The sequence below is a fragment of the Suillus fuscotomentosus genome, assembly GCF_016647785.1.
Source record: "Suillus fuscotomentosus strain FC203 chromosome Unknown F5891scaffold_6, whole genome shotgun sequence".
Taxonomy (NCBI): domain Eukaryota; kingdom Fungi; phylum Basidiomycota; class Agaricomycetes; order Boletales; family Suillaceae; genus Suillus; species Suillus fuscotomentosus.
Window position 1 is genome coordinate 183,976 of NW_024539518.1, and position 19,258 is coordinate 203,233.

The 19,258-nt window shown below is 48.0% G+C and overlaps 6 protein-coding genes across 6 annotated transcripts; 4 read left to right on the forward strand and 2 right to left on the reverse strand.

The window, feature by feature from the left end:
- Window positions 1-222: 222 nt before the first annotated feature.
- F5891DRAFT_943392 (ATP-dependent metallopeptidase Hfl) lies at window positions 223-3,134 on the forward strand (the record flags this gene model as incomplete). Its single annotated transcript, XM_041374478.1, has 15 exons — window positions 223-363; window positions 430-844; window positions 895-957; window positions 1,013-1,149; window positions 1,204-1,622; window positions 1,679-1,791; window positions 1,853-1,922; window positions 1,980-2,055; window positions 2,115-2,192; window positions 2,252-2,341; window positions 2,401-2,484; window positions 2,544-2,630; window positions 2,703-2,816; window positions 2,869-2,922; window positions 2,985-3,134. Coding segments are annotated over 15 exons (2,091 nt in total), but the record flags the coding sequence as incomplete, so codon positions are not given.
- Window positions 3,135-6,427: 3,293 nt separating this feature from the next.
- Window positions 6,428-6,774, forward strand: F5891DRAFT_1005749 (uncharacterized protein). Its single transcript, XM_041360402.1, has one exon. It carries the CDS (start codon window positions 6,513-6,515, stop codon window positions 6,681-6,683), a length of 171 nt encoding a protein of 56 aa, XP_041231227.1. The 5' UTR covers window positions 6,428-6,512; the 3' UTR covers window positions 6,684-6,774.
- A 267-nt stretch (window positions 6,775-7,041) lies between these two features.
- On the reverse strand, window positions 7,042-10,396 carry F5891DRAFT_943454 (uncharacterized protein; the record flags this gene model as incomplete). Its single annotated transcript, XM_041374481.1, has 19 exons — window positions 7,042-7,356; window positions 7,409-7,589; window positions 7,642-7,748; window positions 7,800-7,892; window positions 7,942-8,127; window positions 8,176-8,347; window positions 8,404-8,473; window positions 8,520-8,781; window positions 8,831-8,928; window positions 8,980-9,103; window positions 9,136-9,239; window positions 9,287-9,410; window positions 9,457-9,573; window positions 9,626-9,745; window positions 9,811-10,002; window positions 10,053-10,130; window positions 10,186-10,232; window positions 10,285-10,315; window positions 10,370-10,396. The coding sequence occupies 19 exons, from the start codon at window positions 10,394-10,396 to the stop codon at window positions 7,042-7,044; spliced, it is 2,448 nt and encodes an 815-aa protein (XP_041231228.1).
- Window positions 10,397-10,851: 455 nt separating this feature from the next.
- Window positions 10,852-11,887, forward strand: F5891DRAFT_620714 (uncharacterized protein). Its single transcript, XM_041372493.1, has 2 exons — window positions 10,852-11,137; window positions 11,212-11,887. Exons 1-2 carry the CDS (start codon window positions 11,009-11,011, stop codon window positions 11,788-11,790), a joined length of 708 nt encoding a protein of 235 aa, XP_041231229.1. The 5' UTR covers window positions 10,852-11,008; the 3' UTR covers window positions 11,791-11,887.
- A 533-nt stretch (window positions 11,888-12,420) lies between these two features.
- F5891DRAFT_1248778 (glycoside hydrolase family 5 protein) lies at window positions 12,421-14,843 on the reverse strand (the record flags this gene model as incomplete). The annotated part of the gene is made up of 9 exons (XM_041369861.1): window positions 12,421-13,006; window positions 13,064-13,248; window positions 13,301-13,523; window positions 13,573-13,808; window positions 13,861-13,977; window positions 14,030-14,229; window positions 14,331-14,464; window positions 14,520-14,647; window positions 14,701-14,843. 9 exons carry the CDS (start codon window positions 14,841-14,843, stop codon window positions 12,783-12,785), a joined length of 1,590 nt encoding a protein of 529 aa, XP_041231230.1. The 3' UTR covers window positions 12,421-12,782.
- Window positions 14,844-15,523: 680 nt separating this feature from the next.
- On the forward strand, window positions 15,524-17,507 carry F5891DRAFT_1005787 (uncharacterized protein). The gene has a single exon (XM_041360403.1). The coding sequence runs from the start codon at window positions 15,747-15,749 to the stop codon at window positions 17,346-17,348; it is 1,602 nt and encodes a 533-aa protein (XP_041231231.1). The 5' UTR covers window positions 15,524-15,746; the 3' UTR covers window positions 17,349-17,507.
- The last annotated feature ends 1,751 nt before the right edge of the window (window positions 17,508-19,258 follow it).

The window sequence follows — 19,258 nt, forward strand, 5'->3', positions numbered from 1 at the left end:
GTCGTTTCTCTGCCTCCAAAGTCATGCATACAGTTCCGCTCATTCTCTAATTCTCGACCAATACAACCCTACTCAAGATTTACATTCGCATCTAAAGCACCCCTGCTAATTACCCAACACCGGATCCAACCACTGACTGCACAGCCTTGCCTCCGACGCGCACTGTCATTATTCCCTTGGTCGAAAGCATCGTCTACGCCTGCCCCCGCGGTCGTAGCGAAAGTCGCTCGTCTAGAAGCAGAAGCTAACGCAAATCCAGATGATGTTGCTAGGCAGCTGGCCCTGTATCAAGTTCTTGTAGACACGCAAGTGAAAGCTGGGTATGAAGTAGTAATCACTCGTTGGGAAAGGACGTGCGAATTTGTAAATATGTTTTGTATCTCTTATCTGTGTTCTCATTGAACTCATGGGTTGTTTTCCTTTTGATAGAATTCAGCATCACCGCTTCTTCGGTCCGATGCGGCATTCCAGCTGTATCTTACATCCTTACTCAAGACTGGTCAAGAGGTTTCAGTCAACTTGGCTGTTCGCAGACGCGATTCGCTTCTTGCTGCTGCTGCTGCTACTGGTACTACTACTACAGACGCCTCACCAGCTGATTCTCCGGCCAACGCTTCGAATTCCCCTTCTGATGCTCCTTCAACTTCGTCACCGATACCACCTCCATCCCGAAGTCAAGAGATTGCTTCGGATGTACTCGCTGGGCGTGCAGGACCTTTACTCGCAACTTCTCGTCTTGATGGTGCCTCGGCTTCTCAGAGCACAGACATGACGAATCTCGCAGCTGCCCTGAGCAAGGGTAGTGGCGTAAGCGGCAATCCGATTCATGTCACTATCAGTGAGCGTAGGTAGTCATCAGCATATACAAATACATCCCTCTCACTTTGCTTCCAGCGAAAGGGTCCACAGTTATGCGTCTTGTGCGGTTCTTAGTTTTGACTGCTATGGGTGGATTTTGTAGGTGCACATCAGATCATAAGCTTAAGGTCATTAATCTCGTGTTCTTCAACAGTCATTCTCGTTATCTTGTCTGTGCTCTTGGAGAATTCAGGCCTGCTTAAACCTGTTCCTCGACAAGCAGAGTTCGAACCACTTCAACAAAGGACCATACGGTTTAGCGATGTCCATGGTGTCGACGAAGTGAAAGAGGTAAGTTTTGCAGTTTATAAATCGCCTGAGAAGACATATTTCACGCTCATCTAGGAACTTCACGATATTGTAGAATTTCTCAAGGATCCCACTGTTTTTGCATCCCTTGGTGGTAAACTTCCAAAAGGCGTTTTGCTAACAGGACCTCCCGGTACCGGTAAAACTATGCTCGCACGTGCTATTGCCGGAGAGGCGGGAGTGCCATTTTTCTTCGCATCCGGCTCTGAGTTCGAGGAAATGTTCGTGGGTGTTGGCGCTAAGCGTGTCCGAGAGCTTTTCGCAACCGCTCGGAAGAGACAGCCTGCTATTATTTTCATCGATGAATTGGATGCTGTTGGTGGGAAGCGCAGTCATAGAGACCAACATTACATGAAACAGACCTTGAATCAATTGCTGGTGGAAATGGATGGTTTCTTGCAAAGCGAAGGCATTATCGTCATTGCTGCGACTAACTTCCCGGAAAGTTTGGACCTGTATGTGCTAGGCTTGTCATATCTGGTGCCGACGTCTCTGACAATTGTTTGTTTAGTGCTTTGACGCGTCCAGGCCGATTTGACAGGATTATCGCTGTCCCTTTGCCCGATATCCGTGGTCGAGTCCAACTACTTCAGCATTTCATGAAAGAGGTGGTCGCAAGCGTTGGTACGCTTTTTCTCTTACTCTGTGCAATCCAATCACTAAATCGTGTTGGGCTTACCGTTAGCTGTTGATCCTAAAGTACTAGCGCGGGGTACGCCAGGTTTCTCCGGTGCCGAACTGCAAAACATGGTGAAGTGAGTGCAGCATGCGCTTTTCCTGTCTCTCAGAGACTTTGACACGTCATATATCAGTCAGGCTGCTATACAAGCATCGAAGGAAGGTTATAGCGAGGTCACATTAAAGCACTTTGAATGGGCCAAGGCGCGTGTTCTTCATTTTCTGGGTAATCTAGGATGATTATATAACCCTATCTCACTTTGATGTAGGACCGCATTCTTTTGGGAGCCGAGAGGAAGAGTGCATACATTGACGAGAAGAACAAGTTGTTGACCGCTTATCACGAGGTGCATCATCAACTACACGGATCCCGCGTGAAAATTTCGAAGCTGATGGATGGTGGTAGGGAGGACATGCCCTGACAGCTCTTTATACGGATGGTGCTATGCCCCTTCATAAAGTCACGTGTGTGCCGCGTGGTCATGCGTTGGGCGTTGTACGTGCCGATGGTGACCCTCCAGGCTTGAAAATTATACTGATACTTGCATTTATTAGACTTCCCAACTTCCTGAAGATGACCGGTATTCAGTAACGCAAACGGAGTTCAAAGCCACAATTGACGTTTGCATGGGTGGTCGCGTAGCGGAGGGACTTAGCGAGTTTTTTTCACCCCGATCTCCCACAACTGCTGACTTGAGATTTTAGTTTACGGGACAGGGGGCCTTACAAGTGGTGCCTCATCTGATCTCCAGCATGCCACTCGTACTGCAACCGCCATGGTCAAGGTTAGCATAAATCAAATTGACTCTCTTGGACATTACGTGACCATCTCACCGCTAATTGGGTGACATCTGTAGAAATGGGGTTTCTCTGAAAAAGTTGGTCCAGTATTCTATAGCGACCAAGATGAAGCGATAAGCCCTGCCACAAGGGAGAAAATAGATGCGGAAATCACCAAGCGAGTAACTTCTGTTGAATTGTTGCCATTATGTTAACCATGCTACTATTAGATTACTGCAACAGGGTGAGGCACGGGCAACCAAACTTCTGACGGAAAAGAAGGAGGAACTACATCGGGTGCGCGCATTTCTTCTTTCTATTGCTGTTCGCATCTCACCTGCATCCGTTTGTGTTTGCAGCTTGCGCATGCCCTGGTAGAACACGAAACTTTGGATGCCGAGGAAGTAAGGAAGGTCATCAGGGGCGAGCCAATACGGAATATCAAGGAAAAGATTTCTCACGATGAGGTCGCGGAGGTTGCGTCAGAGGAAATCCCTGCACTGACATGAGGTGCACCTTATTTTTTGCACAAACATTAGACTAAGTTGGGGGTTAGGACGTATGATGCATATTTTGTATATCTCAGGGCTGAGTTTGGGAGATCTCCTCGCTTTTTATGCGGTAGTCTTGTCCTGGGGTCTACAAAACGACCTGATTCCCGTGAAATGATATTGTCAACAGAAGGCAGTTTGAAGGAAATTTGGGGCAGAGAATATGTCATTTGTATCAAGTGAAGGTGGGATAAGTCCAGAGGAAGATGCCCCTGGCAAGCTTTACACACCGCGAGTTTTCTAGATCGCTGATTAGTTTTGTACGTCAGTGGATCGTTGTTATGCGCAACCCATCACGTTTTCGTTGTGCGATTGTCGCCTCGTCTCCGATCCTCAATGAACGGTAGCCTTTCACACAGGATCTATTACTATAGCGTGTATAGTCGTGACTAAAGTCCGTCTGGCCAACTTCGTCATGGCGATGGCTTTCCCTTCAGTTCCCGACGTGGACAGTACTTTTGGCGTCATCGATTACCAGTTGCCAGAACCGAAAACGGAAATGAATCGCTATGAAGACGTCATGCTGCAATTTCACGCCACACAACGCCACGCAGTGACAGATGTGACCTGGTCAACGGAAGTTTTGGTGTTGATAGACGCTGACATGATGTTACCCAATCACGTATTGAAGTAGCAACATGCCGCAGATCCAGAAACTCCAACCAATCTAACGCTAAATCCGCACCATGCTCTGACAACAAGCCGTACATCCTCGTAACTTCTTCAATTCAATGTGAGTAAATTAGTTAACATTCGCGGTACCATGCGAGCATTAAATCTACATCGCGAAAGAGCCACGCACCTATTTGGCGATGACGTTTTGCCTCACGTTCGATTACTGAACACCGAGCAGAATGCGGCGACAGGGGACTATATATCGTTTATCTGAACTGTCACTACCTCAACAAAGAATGCCGTTTCCCGGTAGACCTTCTTGTTACAATCATATATGCCAAACAGACTGTCAAGGCTAGTGATATCGGTACCGTGAATTTCGCATGTTTCATCAAGTATGTGATAGCTAAATCCCGTTGCAGGTTTTCGCCTTTCACCGGATGCCTATGTAGGTTGGTCAAAAGCGTTTAGTCTCAACAAGGGAAGCTTTTATCGCAGATATGCATAAGGTTACCTCCTGGTGCCGCATTGATTTCCAAGAGAATGGGGATTTGTGTCATAGTGCCTACAAATGCCGATTCCAGCGCGGGGTTTCCAAGTCGTGGAAAAACTTTCAGAACCAGGACCAAGCAAAGAAGAGCAAAGACTACCGATGACATTGACGCCGCGTCAATTCAGCTTCCTTGATCAGTTGTGGATTTCATCGTTTGACAATTTTGGTCAAATAGAGAGGGGACCTGGAAGATGTACGGCAACATGCATGTCCTGTCACATCTGATTGACCGAGGTGGGAACATGGTTTAACATGGTTGACTTGCAGGAGCGCATAGCAATGTCAATACTCATGTAGTTGACGTCGCTCTTCCAAAAACGACTCGAAGGGCAAGTTGGGGGGGTTTCTTCAGCGACAAATAGCTGTTAACGGTATAATTGAATTACATCGTGATGACAGTGCGATCAAGCGGAGACGGAAAATTACAGCCCACATGCCAGTTCATATTTCGGATAGGAGCTAAGCTTGTAACACAAGCCATCTTTGGAGGTGCGACGCCGCTAAAACGCTTCAGGCCTTTACTCTGACTCATCAATGCATCACGAGCCGGCCCCCAAGTAGGTCACCGTTTAAAGATCCGTTCGTAACCAGTCGACCTGGACCTTGTCGATGAGTCCCTGGCATTCTGCCGCTTCACCCCCCCGACCGGTTTTGTTTTGACGGACAAGTCTCATATGTGGTCTCACAAAATGTCGATTTATTTATAAACATTCCCGGAATCCTTGACTATCCTGGACGCCTTCGAGCTTCAGGGAAACCAAAAGGGGATTGATACCCAGGAAGAGAAGCTTGTCAGTAAGATCGTGCCTTTTGCATGTTCCACGGAATGGAGAAAGGGTCCACGAGTTCGGGAAGCAATTTCCTTGGGTGGAATACAAGCTCACGTCTCCATTGACCTCCCGCAGGACCCCCGAATATAGGTTGGGAGACCTGATTTTGTCCGGACAAATTGTCGAGGTCCAAGGGTCGTATGCGCGATGCAATCAGGACAAATTGGGGCCAGATCCTTTATCCGGAAAATACAAGCAGGATGACGAAGGCCTGGTCTCCAGAAAATTTTGAGGTGGATTATATCACAAGGTGCTCACCTGAGCAATGTTTTCTTAGCATTCCAATTTGGAGCGAATTGCGCATGCTGTTCTACTCGGAGAAGGTAGGTGTGGCATATGGTCAGGATCAGTTTTGCAACACCGTTTCTTTCGATCGACTCACTAATCTTGTTGATTTTATTCATGTCAGTTTATTCTCAAGGTGGCGAGAAAGCGACCCTCATGCTTGACAATCACAGGTGAAAAGTATTGGGGTTATCTCGTATCTTGCTATGTAAATTTACATGTCGGATCTACAAGCTTTTAGGTTTGCACATGCCCCCTCTGATCACTTCCCGAGAAGGCTCCCGGGATAATTTCCCCTCAGTGCCGATGGCTGAATGCTCAGTAATCGCAGTGCTTTAGGAATTGGCCAAGTCGAGGAAGGGAGGTTCTAGTACTCGGGCCTCCGCTGCACGCGTAGGGCCTCTGATAGCGCCCAGAAAGACTGGACAAGCCTCTATAGGAACACTCTATGATGATAGATAATGTAAATATACTAATCTGACCCCGGACCACCAAGGTCAACGCGGCACATAAATTGACGAATTTTCGAAAAAATATTGGGATCAGGGCACCCGGGGGTCGTGCTCGCGCCCATCGGCATGAACGTCGATCAATTACAAACAAGGTTAAAGGGTGAAAATTTCGCCCAAAGTTCGCACCGTCATCCCTGAGATCTTGAGACCCGTACTTTTTTGCCAAAGGTCTCTGCTATAGGCCAAAAATTGGTATGACACGGGAGTTGGCGGACTTGTACCGCGAGATTTGAATCGTATGTAATAGTTAATTATACTGCGCACACGTACTCTCGGCTTAAAAGCAGGAGCATTCTCCCCGTCTCTACCTCTGTATACCTCAACACCGACGACCTTCTTCATCTGCGTACGGTACGGTAAGTCGTTGGCAATAACGATGCCGCCGGGAAGATCTCACGAAGTCACTAAAAGCAGTGCCTTTGGTAAACTCAAAACTTGTCGCTTGCTTATTAGCGTTGTCCTACCGCCGCCGACGAAGTGTAAGACCCATTCAAGCTTCTCGTATCAAAACTGAAATAGCCCTTGTTCCATATCCTATCAGATGTGCTATCGACAGCTGCGTTTCACAAAAAATACGGCATGCGGTCATCTTACATTCCAAGGCGACACTTACATTGACTGTCTGGCACGAGACTGCATCCTCAGCACAAGTCATCCGACCACGTGCGGATCGCCGGCGAGACCATGCAATTGCCGTCGGTATTATAGGTAAGCCACCATCGTGATAGCTTTTTTTGCTTCCGCGAAGCTTTCTGTCGCTTATTGTTATTCTCCAGTCAACCCCAGCGGCTGGTCACATCAGAAGTATATCCTGTTCCTCAATTTTAAATTTGGTCTGGTGCTGATCCGTCATCTTCACAGCGTTCGTCCGGAATATGTCCACAGTGCCCCCAATGACAAGATCCACCTAATCTGACATATCTCACCACTGGCTGCGACACTGTATATATATATCTATCACATCTTGGATCACCTAATGCATTCTTCCAATCGTCCAGCAGTGCTCACGTCTGCCACCCTGGTGGTTTCAGGGATTCCCTTGCTAGAAATTATATCTCTACTATGTATAACTACACATCCAAGCCCAACAACGTATCATCATCAATCCCACCGTCTCCATAATCGATATCCATATCGTCTTCCTGCTCTTGTTGTTGCTCCATGAGCAGTGCTTGTTCCTTCTGCTTTGCTTGCGCTTTCTCAATATCATCCAGTGTCCATAACGATACACCAGTCTGATTTTCGTTTGGATTCTGCGAGATTGTGCGCATGAACAGCTTGGAAAGTGTCAAGGCCATATCCGTAGAAAGATTAGAAGCAACCTCCGTGATGTATTGATTTATCCACCGGGGTAACTTGGCCCGTTTGTCGGCACGAGCAAAACGCTGTCACGATTGGCAAGTTAGTTAAACGACTATTTGCAAAACATAGACTAACCTTGTCTGCGAACACCATCAGACCCCAGTCAGTCTTACCTCGCAGGACACGTCCAACGCATTGAGCGGCGTTGCGCATGGCATCGAAACCAAGGAACTCGGATTCTCTTATGCGGTATGCATCACGCAAATACTCCAACCGTGCTTTTAATATACGGCTCTCCGTGTATTGATATGGGACCCTATTGCGATTCTATCAGTTGCCGGCTCTAATGTATGAATTCAATCACGAACCCAAACATGATCACAGCTCTCCCATAGTTGTGATCAAAATCGATACCCTCTGACACTTTTCCACGCGCGACCGACAGAAGAACAGCTCCTCGGCCATTATCGCAAGCCTGCAGTAACTGTGAGTGGTCGAACTTCTCTGTGGCATAGGTACTTCTCACTCGGCGATAGTTTTCCAAAGCAATGCTCGTCTCGTTTGCATCTGGCGTTTCCACAAATATTAACTTGTTCTTCCAGACCTCGTTGAGAATACCCTAAGAAAATGATGAATAGGGTTTCGTCTCTTGGGGTACATAGATTTACCATATCATTCCAAGCTGCGACGATGGACTCCATATAAAGATAACTAGGGAAGAAAGCCACAATGCCGTCCGGTACGATCTTGCTGTACTCGATGAGAATACTTCCAAAGTTGCGAACTACAGCAGGGTCGTTTCTGACTTCGAAACGTGAACTGATAGCGACTTGGTCACTTCCTCGCGTGATGACCTTATATTTTCAGTGGACAAGAGCACAGAGATTAGCAAGACAACTCACTAACGGTAAGAAAGCATTGCGTGTGAGCGTCATAGGATAAGTTTCTTGCACGACGGGGGTGAATTGCAGCATCTTTGGATACATGTCCAACGGGGAGATGGTTCCTGAAGTGATTACGACGCTGCTGAAATGCTCGAATACGGGTTTGATTGCGAGCGACGGGTCCAGGCATCTGAAATTAATGCTCAGTAGGCAAAGAAAATTCAGAATAGATAACCAAACTCTCACGTGAAGTGGAAGATGGGATTAGGAACGGTCGCGTTATCGGTTTCGAATGGTTCAAGAATAAGAAGAAACCCTGTAACAGAGTTAATATCGACATTCATAAGAATTAGAGTTCAAACCCTTTTCGTAAGTTGCAACGAGGGTTGCAAAACTTGCGACCTTCTGCAATGCCGAGTACTCATCTAGCCGATTCAGCTCCAATGTACGGATCATCGACTGTAGTCTCTCTGCACAAAACCTGAAGGCTGATGTTAAAGAATACAGGCGGAAAGAAAACAATACTTGCCGCAGTGGTCGCCGCTCAATGTAAGTAATGTCTTTTAAGTGCTGTAGAAACGACAATGGCGTTTCCGCAACGACATGCAAAACGCGCATCCTAGTCTATGGTAACGGTCAACAGAGTGTGCCGCATAGGTGTCAGACCAAAAACCTTGAGATATTCCACGAATCGCTTCAAAAATGCCACAAAATGTTCGGCCTTCCTGATGTTTCCTGGAACAGCTTCTTTTAGGAGGTCGTCTGGCAAAACTTTCCAGAAAATTTCAGTAGAGTGGAAAGCTGCTTTCTTTCTCGACGAACCTGGGTTGGCCATGAATGCGTCTTCATCAGAAGCTTCCGCCGCCGATTCCTGTAGCCCCTCGACAAGTCTCGCATACTCGTCCTGTAGTTTGGCCGCGTCCGTTTTCTTGATCCTAAAAATATACTTAAGTGCTACGATCACAACAATATATAAACCACTAGCTCGTCTATTTTTTCACCCAATTTCACAACGCTGCGTGCAGCTGAATCTAACATCGGTCGGGTCAAGTCAATGCTCAATGACTCGATGCACACATTGTCTGCGATGGATTATAGAAAATTCAAATAATTATTCGACAAGGCTTACCGATATTGTGAGCTTCGTCAAAAACGACGATGGCGTCTTTTGAGAGTTCTTTGGAAACTTGTTCGGCAACTTTGGGATCAAGCAGATAGTGGAATGAGTAGATGATGACATCCACGAACGGCATCTTGTGCAGTTGATGAGGGGTAATGTGTGATATTGATGTCACTCACCATTCGCCGAACTGTGAAGTATGGACATGTCGTGTTTTCACGCCCGTGCTGAAGAACGTCGGCTAGTGTCCATATGCCAGGGGGTATCAAGGAGCCAGGTTCACCTTTACCCAGGTTCTAAGACGACTTAGCACCCATGGGGCAATTGATGCAAATTTCAATGACTCACCTCGTGCCAATCGCACAATTCGACTGAACCTGGATCTGCGCGACCTTTCTCGCATGCAGCAGAGTTAGTGAGGTCTCGACAACGGGCGTCGACTACCTTGCCCTTCTTCTCCTTTGAGACCTAGAAAGTTAGCAGACGGAGAAACGTAAGCTGTGGAACGGGCTCTTTATAACGTGTGTACTCACGTCTGGGTGTATGCAGAGGTTCTTCCTACTCGTGAGTCCGAGTCCCATGAAACTTGCTTCTTTTGCTTCTTGTTCGGGAGTCTCCGCAAACTTGATCCGGTACGCCATGAGACGCTTCAGCTCGGCCAATGCTTTCTCGATCTCTGGAACCGTCCGCGAGCAATAGATAAGTTTCCGTTTCGTGGGGTAGAACTAGCGAGAAGCGTTAAGAAACATGCTATGATGCGAGCTTGGAAACATACCTGTTGATATGACACAATTAGAGACAGCAGTGAAACGGTCTTCCCTGTTCCTGAAGGCATCTCCAAAACGCAATGCCCCTAGAGGAAAGCAGTCAGAAGGGCACGTCCAGGACAATATCTACTTGTGCCGTACCGTTGCATCCAGGGTTCTTTTGAGATCGCACATGTATGCATATTGTTCTGCAGGTGACAGAGTTAACGTGGAGTATGGCTGGCATTTGAATGTACGAACCAGGGTAAATCCGGTCATAAGGGAAGACAATCTGAAGTAGAGAACTTCAGCATCATTAATGTCCATCAAACATAACAATACAAACAGGTAGGTTGTCAATAAAGAACTTCATGAACACCGATGGTGGCAAGGAAGTCCGAGTCAGACAGACCTAATTACGAGGCAGCGTGACCGTTCGTCACAATCGCGTTAAATGGCGCACTATTCTAGCAGCACGGTTTATTCAACGCCGACACTCCAAGCAACTCAATTCTATGGTACTCTGGATACATTCACGGCTAATATCACGCTGCAGCATGTTCTTGCCTTAGTGAACAGTAAGCCGATACGCCTTTAATTGTTCTCAACATCACTCCCGCCACATCCAACAGCTCTTACATTTCCGCTACCTTCAGTGCATCTTGCATAATTCTCCGCGAGATCCGTATATTGCTTTGGAACACTACCAGGCTGTAGCAACTCATAAGCAACGCGAAGGTGTCAAGGTCTGCTCCTTCAGCGCCATTCTTTTCTCCCTCATCCATGGGCCTTCGTCTGATGCATACATCCCACCCGCCCTCACTCTGTAAAGTTTACGGAGACTTTCTGACGCGATCCTTTGTCTCGCAGTACCAACCACTCGCGATAACCTAGCAGATGCCTGGTAGGAACTTCATGTGTCACAAGCCGGTCACCGTCTGTGCCGCCCAAGACGGCCAATACAGCGATTAGTTCTGCCTTTGATATGTTGCGGCGACAGCGAACAACCCCGTTGGACGCACAGTCCCCTTCAAGCTGGTCAAAGTGCCCTGCGTCTGCCAGCAGACGCAAAAGTATTGACGGCGGATCTCAGCCTGCTCTTAGTGACTCAGAAGTGCGCAACTCCTTCTATGTATATCCACCCGTTGAACCTAACTACAATTAGTCGTCTTTCTCATCCCGTCTCAGTATGTTCGGTCGAACGCGCGCGCTGTCAAATCCAACGAGTCCTTCAAGCATTTCCATAGGACTATTCTTCTCCAACACGACTGGCGCGTCACCTTTCGCGCGGCCACACTCCCGCACAGTCTCAGCCCTCCACAAACATTGGGATCCACTACTTTTCTCCAGACTGGGATCACCTCTCTTCGGGAGAGTATTCACCTGACATGGACTCATTTTTCGATTACCCACAGGAAGGCAACAGCTTTGCGCGCCAACTCTCCTCGTTGCCCATGCCACGCTCAGCACCTGATTCAGACTCTGGCGAGAACGGTCCATCCATCTTTAGGCTTAGTTACGGAATGGTCAGCAACATCGTCAACTTTGTCTCTGGAACCTACGGAGCGGCTGGAGGCATTGCAGAAGGCCAACGCAGAGCTTGGGTGCAAGCTGATCGAGGCTGAGAGCACACTTGGGAACAGGCTAAATGAGCACGACATGGATTTGGATGAGATGCAGGGGCACTTAGAAGAACTCAAGGGTGGACTCACCTCTACCAAGTGGGAGGAGAAGGATCTCCGAACGAAGGGGATACGTAATGTATGAAGTACTCGGACAATGTCTGTCGAACGCGCACAAGGTGCGATGGCATCCAAGTGAAACGCCTTAAGGTTTGATGGACAGATCAGTGAATCAGGAGTTATCGACTTGGCTAGAAGTCCACATCATCAGTTTACGCTGACTGCTTCTGAAGTTCTGGACCCAAGAAGTAACCTTAACTCTGACCTCAACTTTACGGATGGGCCGGCTTTTAGAAACTAACCGCGTAACGTTAGCGCGCTCGGCAAAATTATTGTGCACTACTGAGTCCAGTAACAGTGGGATCCGGTATACGTGTACATGGGATATGATGGGGTCCAGTAGGTTTGAAGAAGAAGATAACAAGACTAGGATTACTAGGATACACTACGCGTACGGGAAGCTTTAGGAAAGGTCTCGTCTAGGTTTAGGGCGTTTAGGACGGCATTTACATCGTTTCGGCGCTGCTGGTTAGTTTAGCGATCCCGATTTGATGACAGAATGACTTGTAAAATTTTACAGCCCGACTTGCAACAATCTTTACATGTACAACAAATTTACAGCATCTTTGGCAACGTTGCTCCTACAAGTTACATAAGCGCCTCTAATGATTTGTATTCTGTGAGCCGCCAAGAACCGTGCCTAGCCTCATGATGGTTTTATGAACTGACTCAATTGAAACTGCAAACCAGTTCTACTATTATTATATCTGGCTGATACCATAGTCTCCACAATATAATAGATTTAATACGTCACAAAAAAACTTCTACCGAAATATATGCTTCTAAAGTTACATGTTGTAAAAATCAACTGTACTGGAAGTCCGCACAGATGTCCAAGAAGGGTGACGTGAATTGTCAGATTGTACAACAGAGAGAACCGTAAGTCCGTTGAATCCAAGAGTGTCAATATAGCATTCATTCAAACATAACGTCAAGTGTCTTTCAGTCCGCGGCAATGGACTGGGCCGAGTTCCCAAGGATTTGCTGAACAGTATTGGAGCCGGTACTACGAAGAGGTCAGTACATGTCAGAATAGAATGATTGGACCACGAACATAGCGTAACCATCATTGGGGGACTCGCCAGTGGTTTGTTGGGGAGTGGGTGTCTCTCCTGGGCTACTCGGCGTAGGCGACTCTCCAGTGGTAGTAGAGGGACTGATAGTAGTACCCGGTTCAGCTGTAAGGCCGGACTGACCCCACTGGTACTGCACTATGCCGTTGAGTCCCGAAGCAATACCAGCTTATCAAATATTTGTGAGGCTGGAAAAGATATTAAGGATAATATTGAAGAACGCACTATCAAGCCATGTCGTGTAAGTTGTTGCTTGCTGTTGGTCGGTCACGCCATAACCAAGCGTGGATTGTCGCTTCGCAAGATTTTCAGAAGCAAATGGAGCAACCGTAGAGTTGAATGGCACGAAGTCAGGAGCATTGGCTTGCGTAACTAGACCAAAGGCAGTGAGCACCGCAGGTTTCCCGACGCTGAGATGAACATCAGACATCCAGATACGTTCAATAATTACAAGATGCTCACGCAGCAGCACTTTGGGCCTGAGTGGTGATCCACTGGGCACCGTTTTGCTCTATACTTTGCCAAGACGGAACATTCGGGTCATCAGGACCGTATGATTGCTGGTCGGGGAATAGCTGGAAGGAAGAGAATCCAATATCTGGAATGTTCGAGATGTCTTGACTGTCGACGCCATATGAACCGTCATACAGTGACCCCGAAGTCGAACTCTGTTGCCTCTTGGTAGCTGTAAAACATAATCAGCTGATAAACTGCTATGATGTGTTTGGACTTGCCTGTAGAAACCCACCGTCCTCTTACTCGTACACCGTCTTCTACCAGAGTCCCTGCACGCTTCGCAACTTCTCTGTTGCGGCGTCTCCTCTCAGATTGTTCTCGAAGAATTTGTTTCTTGGTCACGGGTTTTGCTTGGCTGCGCTTCTTTTTCCCAGGAGCCGGAGATGTTACAGGAGGTGCTGGTGCTGTCAGGGGATATAATTTCGTGCAATCTGGACACAGATATCCTCCGACACTAGATCAGCCGTCAGACGGTGCCTATGATTTTTATCGACATTGTGACATACCCCGAAGAGATGAGGTGGTTTGGATCAATGCTGCGGATGTGCGCAGCTACCGTCGCATGCCAGGCCGTGATCGTTTCTGTCGTGCAGGTAGCAGATGCTGGCAAGGTAGAGTTGCACCTGAATCAAGTGTATTGAGCTGAGCGGCTCCGAAATATAGGCCATCACGTACCTGGCGTCATTAGCCAATTCATAACTGAAGACCGATGGACTGTTCACGTAGCGGGAGACCACTTGCGTCGTATAATTCAGGAAAGACGTTAGTACTGACGGATTCGTATAGAACTCGTCATGAGTTTGGAGGCCGAATTGGCGAACGTATGTATCCATGCCACCTAAAGTCATGATCAAAAAGATGCAGGGATCAAGAGTCTGGTCAAGACCAACCGTAGTTGTTAGATAGATAATTGCGAGGACGAGTGGTGTTCGAGAGTGGCACAGGGTCCCAGTTGTTCGTAAGAGATAGGAATGACATATAGGCCTTGCTCTTCAGCCAATTGAATGACTGTGTCAAGCTTTTGTAGGCCGTTTGGCCCATTGTTGACGGTAACGGTACCATTCTGAATAAGCTGTAACCAAGTGCCATTCACGGGGATGGTATCCACATCTGACCGTGATTGATTGTATCATTTGCATCGAAAGGGTAAAACAGGGATAAATACCATTGAATGCCCATAATCTGACGACCTTGATGCCAAGAGCTGATATGTTTGCCAGCGTGTTCCGTATATCCTCGTTCGTGTTGAGCGTAGGTAGCCAATAAACATTGGTACCGATGTACTTCAATGAACTGATTGAAGATGAGTTATTAGAGGTTCACATCCAACATGAATTGATCCATACCTCCCGTTCACCACAAAGCCAGAGCCACTGGTGCTTACAAAGGGACTGGAAGCCCTTGTATCAATGGTTCGTGATGGAATGGCAGATACCACGGAGGCCCAAAGGATGCTGAAGAACAACGTCCCCCAAGGTAGGAAGTTCATGGTAGCGTACGTTACACACACCAGAGGCAACCCGACAATAAGGGAGAGGCGAGAAATGAAAATGCAGACATCGAACTATAAGTAGGGTAGACCCTAGTACAGGTAAAGCTTCTGTACTACGTGCCTGACAGGAAGGCACGCCGCTTCGAGAACATCATGCGTGTGACTCGTGTTTGTTTCCAATCGAGCCAGGCGTCAATACTCAATACCGGTGTTCAATCCGAATGTGCGTGATGTTGGAAAGAACCACCGACAGCAAATCGGAAAAATACCTAGTAGCAGGCGGACAAACGGTCCATCCGAACGGAGATCACATGTGGTGCGGGGGGGATACTGGAATTGACTGACATGAGCTGATGGCGCGAAATGTTATCATAATCATGTTCACAAGCCTGTCGACAGACACAGTCATGGTGCCAACTTGACAGGGTCTCGTCCTGCCGACGCCTGCGACGTTTCGATCCGAGTCCCTACGGATATTTGCCGCCACCGCCTTGAGTAAATTCACAAACTTTGAAACGCATGCTACGACACACGTTTCCCTGCAGGCAAGTGCTGGCAGTGGGCGGTGTATGTAACATTACATGACGGAGCACAGCCAAAGCACAGCAAAGTAAACTGATCAACTAAATTTGGAAATTAGTGCTGACGCGTGGGGGAAATGATGGCCGACTCATCAGCTCGAAAATATCTTTGCAGGTACCCCTTGAATTTCTGAATACTCATGTGGTCTTAGCTTTCAGCTCCCCGCAACAATAACACTGAGCCGAGTGGTCAACGTTAACATCTTATCAAGATAGTTACCTGACACGAGGTTCTCGCAACCTTACGAAACTTCTGTTGTTCATCAAATTTCCAAACTTTAAGCTTGAGCGCTTGAGTTACAAGCAGGTTGCAGCTCCAATGCTCAGAGCACTTTCGAATTTGCATACTCGCCCGTTGCGTGTCTATGCACCCCTAGTACCCAGACATCGTCGGCTCAAATCACAGAGTACGGGCAATCAGCCCACATCACGACGAAAAGATGCAGCTGCGGCGGATCAACCCGCTCTCATTGAGAATCCCTTCACCCAATCCACATTGTTTACTCTGGACTTTTTCAAACGCCTGGCCAAATTTTCCCTTATAGGTGTCTTTGCACTCGGGATCACCGGATGGACAGTATTCGAGGGTTTACATATGTGGGTAGAGAACGTCGAACTCGCATGCGATCAAGATAGCGAAGTACGCAGATGGGAGTGGGATCACGAAGCTGAGAAGTGGTCAGGCGGGGACGGAGGTGGAACGGACCCGGCACTCGGGTTCAAAGGCAGGCATGCTGTTCGTAGTGCATGGATTGCCGAGAACTGGGGAACGGGCTCAGGAGCGATCATCAGCCGCTCGAACACACTTTCGGGACGAGGCTCCCAGGGTACAGGTAGTCTCAATGTTGTAGAGGCTCGCCTGGAAGTCTCCCAAAAATTCATGGCTCTTGCCATCACCATTATCGAAGGCAAATTGCCGTCCGGCAAGTTACGCCCACAAACTATGGGCGAGCTACTCGCCCGCCATGCTTCCATTCTCGAGCGGATGGGGACGAGGGATGCACTTTTGCAGGCCCGGTCCCGGTATGAGCGAGTGTGGGCTGGGCTGCCCGCCAAGGGTGCGGATGCTGCACGAGTTGCATTAAAACTCGGGGACCTTGACTATCGTCTTGGAGACTTTGAGGACGCCCTTGGATGGTGGGCGCGGACTATCAACCTCACCCAGGGCACTCAGCAAGCAAATCTTTCGGCTCCTGAATTAACACAAACCATCCCTTCATCTCCGTGTGCACAACGCACGCTTGCCTCCACGTTGGTATCACTTTCCGCGTACTATTCCACCTCTGGCTACCTTAAGCAAGCGCAACATGTACAGGAGTCCGGACTCGATCTCCTACGCTCGATTCCGTCTCCTTCCAGAATTTCAACAGCATCTCCGCCACAGGCATTGCATTCACTATTTCTACTTCACCGATCGTCTCTACTTTCCATTCACCTCGCGGAAGTTCTCTACGCCCTCCGCGCAGCACCTGAACAGTCCATACAATGGCTCTCGCGCGCTGCAGAATCTTCCGAGCGAGTTGCTCTCGCCCTTGCAGGTCTCCCATTCACCCATCCTGATGCACCAGGCTCGACAATTCCCCATCCGCCCGCCTCGGAAGCATCCCTAGTTCCCGTGTATGCGAAATCGAATGCAATGCGAAAGCCAGCTAAAAGCCTTCTCCGCGATGCTCGCCGGACGGCTGCCGAAGCCTGGAATCTCATGGGTATATTGAAGGAAGGCGAGAAAGATGGCACGGAACGCGCCCTTGAGTGTTATGAACGCGCTCTGGGGTGGGCAGGTGTTGCAGCAGACCGTTCTGGCGGCATTGGTGAGCCTGGGGAAGGCACACCAGAAGCGGAATGGAAAGTACTTTGGAATAACTACGTTCGTGTGCGCGAAGCGACACGGAAGCAAACGGCAAAGAAAACAGAACCCTAGATTGAATTCGTCATCTGCTGTTTGTGGCTGATTTGTCGGATAACTCGCTGTCTTTTACTATTCTCATTCAGAAGCAATTAAGATATGCCATGATGGGCATGGCGCATGATATACGATATATGATAGTCAAGTGACGTTCTTATTATTGGGGTGGTGGCGGCAATGGGCGGTCGGACCAGTTCATCTTGAGTTCATGCACTGATTTTTTGAATTATGTAAGCTTGTATGTGCACGCTTAGCGGGGCGCGCGGTTGGCATCACCGACTCCAACATTTCCCACATTAATACTCCTGCACTAAGCTGTCTTCGACTTCGACGACAAAGTCACATTGTGATATCTGGTTTGATTCGAAAACGATATATCCGAAAGTGCGGCTACAATCGGTACAAATACAATCGTACATCGATGCATCATGGTCCTAGACAGGTTTTCCCTGATGGCCTTGACAGTCCTTGTCACTGGCAGTCCAGCATATCCCAGATTATACACGGCCGCCTCACCAGTGAATAACCCTTCATAGACGAAGGAATACAGCCGTTCCTTCTAATAAGGCGCAACATACTTGTGCCATCATTCACTGACACCGTGACACCTATCATCACATGTTCACAACACCATGCAGCTATGCGGGTTTGCAAATGGCGCTGCACTCATATGTTTTCCTGTCGCGGAACATACCCAATGTGACACCCGCGGGTTGCTCCTACATTACAGATCTTACGGTCGGATTACTACAGTTGCTTCCATATCGGTGAACCATATTTCACTTTTTCCCCTTACAGCCTCTAATATTTACTGTTTTCCCTGTGCTGGGCAACAACAGGGTCCTCTCTTTACGATACAATTCGGGCGGAATACCCTCATAATCAAGGGACTCGATTCACCCAGCGCCGAGGCCCGCGACTATCGCACGTATTTTTGATACATCGGAGTTATACGGAATTATAATCATCACAAGTATTCACTTTGCACAAATCTACCAGTTATGACAACCAAAGGATTTCAATGCATATCAAGCTGTTTGACGGCCACTGCAGGATGTGTGTCACGTCCAGGCAGAGCGCCCTTGCCATTTCGCCCGACCAAGATCGAAAAATGAAATCTTTCATCGATATGAAAGTAGCGGCTGTAATGCCTCGAGTTCCGCTTGTCCTCCACTTCCCAAAGTTGGTGAATGAAGCTACATCGCTCTCACAGGCTCTCGCTTGTATCATATAGCTGGACACATGTCCTAGTTTGAAAATCAACGGCATTCCTGAATCCTTACTAGGTTGATGACAGTCGACTTCACCGTCACAAGACGTGGTCTGACGTGGCCCGTGGATTCCTGCTAAGTTAATCATTGCTGATCCCCCTCCAGTTAGGCCCGTGACCAGCCTGGCTTTAAATTATACCCTGCGGACAAGTCGTGTAGCGAAGCCAGGCTAGTCGATCTCGGAGAGATTTGGCAGACGAAGCACGGAGTTTGAATTTGCGTCTACCGTCATGCAGACTGTTAAACCTGCAACCATGTGCATGAGGTTTATCATTACTTCTGTCCCACCTTTGTCGTGTGCTGCTTTAGAAGCTATCGACAGTTTACCAGAGGACTTTACGGAAACCCTTTCGACGAAACATGGCAAAGCCAGCAAACTCTCAAAGCTTTCGCACAACTCGACTTTATTTCGCAAGGAACACAACATCCTATATTCTTTCAGCTCAAATGCATGATATCATTATTGATAGTGCATAATACGATGTCCATGACCGTCATTGCCTACGAACAATTTTTAAGATGGCCAGGTTTTGCGATCTCGGTCAAGGCTCGAAGGATTAGGAAATCCAAATCAAAGGTCAACAGGTGGCTGATGTTGGGGCATGGGTGGAATGCATTCAATGGTATCATTTTATTATTCTATTCAACGTTCGG

Excerpts from the sequence above, each read along its gene's own strand:
- F5891DRAFT_1005749 (XM_041360402.1), top strand. The coding sequence starts at position 6,513 with ATGTGCTATCGACAGCTGCGTTTCACAAAAAATACGGCATGCGGTCAT.
- F5891DRAFT_620714 (XM_041372493.1), top strand. The coding sequence starts at position 11,009 with ATGTTGCGGCGACAGCGAACAACCCCGTTGGACGCACAGTCCCCTTCA. Across the intron at positions 11,138-11,211 it reads CTGCTCTTAGTGACTCAGAA|TATGTTCGGTCGAACGCGCG; the intron begins GTGCGCAACTCC and ends ATCCCGTCTCAG.
- F5891DRAFT_1005787 (XM_041360403.1), top strand. The coding sequence starts at position 15,747 with ATGCTCAGAGCACTTTCGAATTTGCATACTCGCCCGTTGCGTGTCTAT.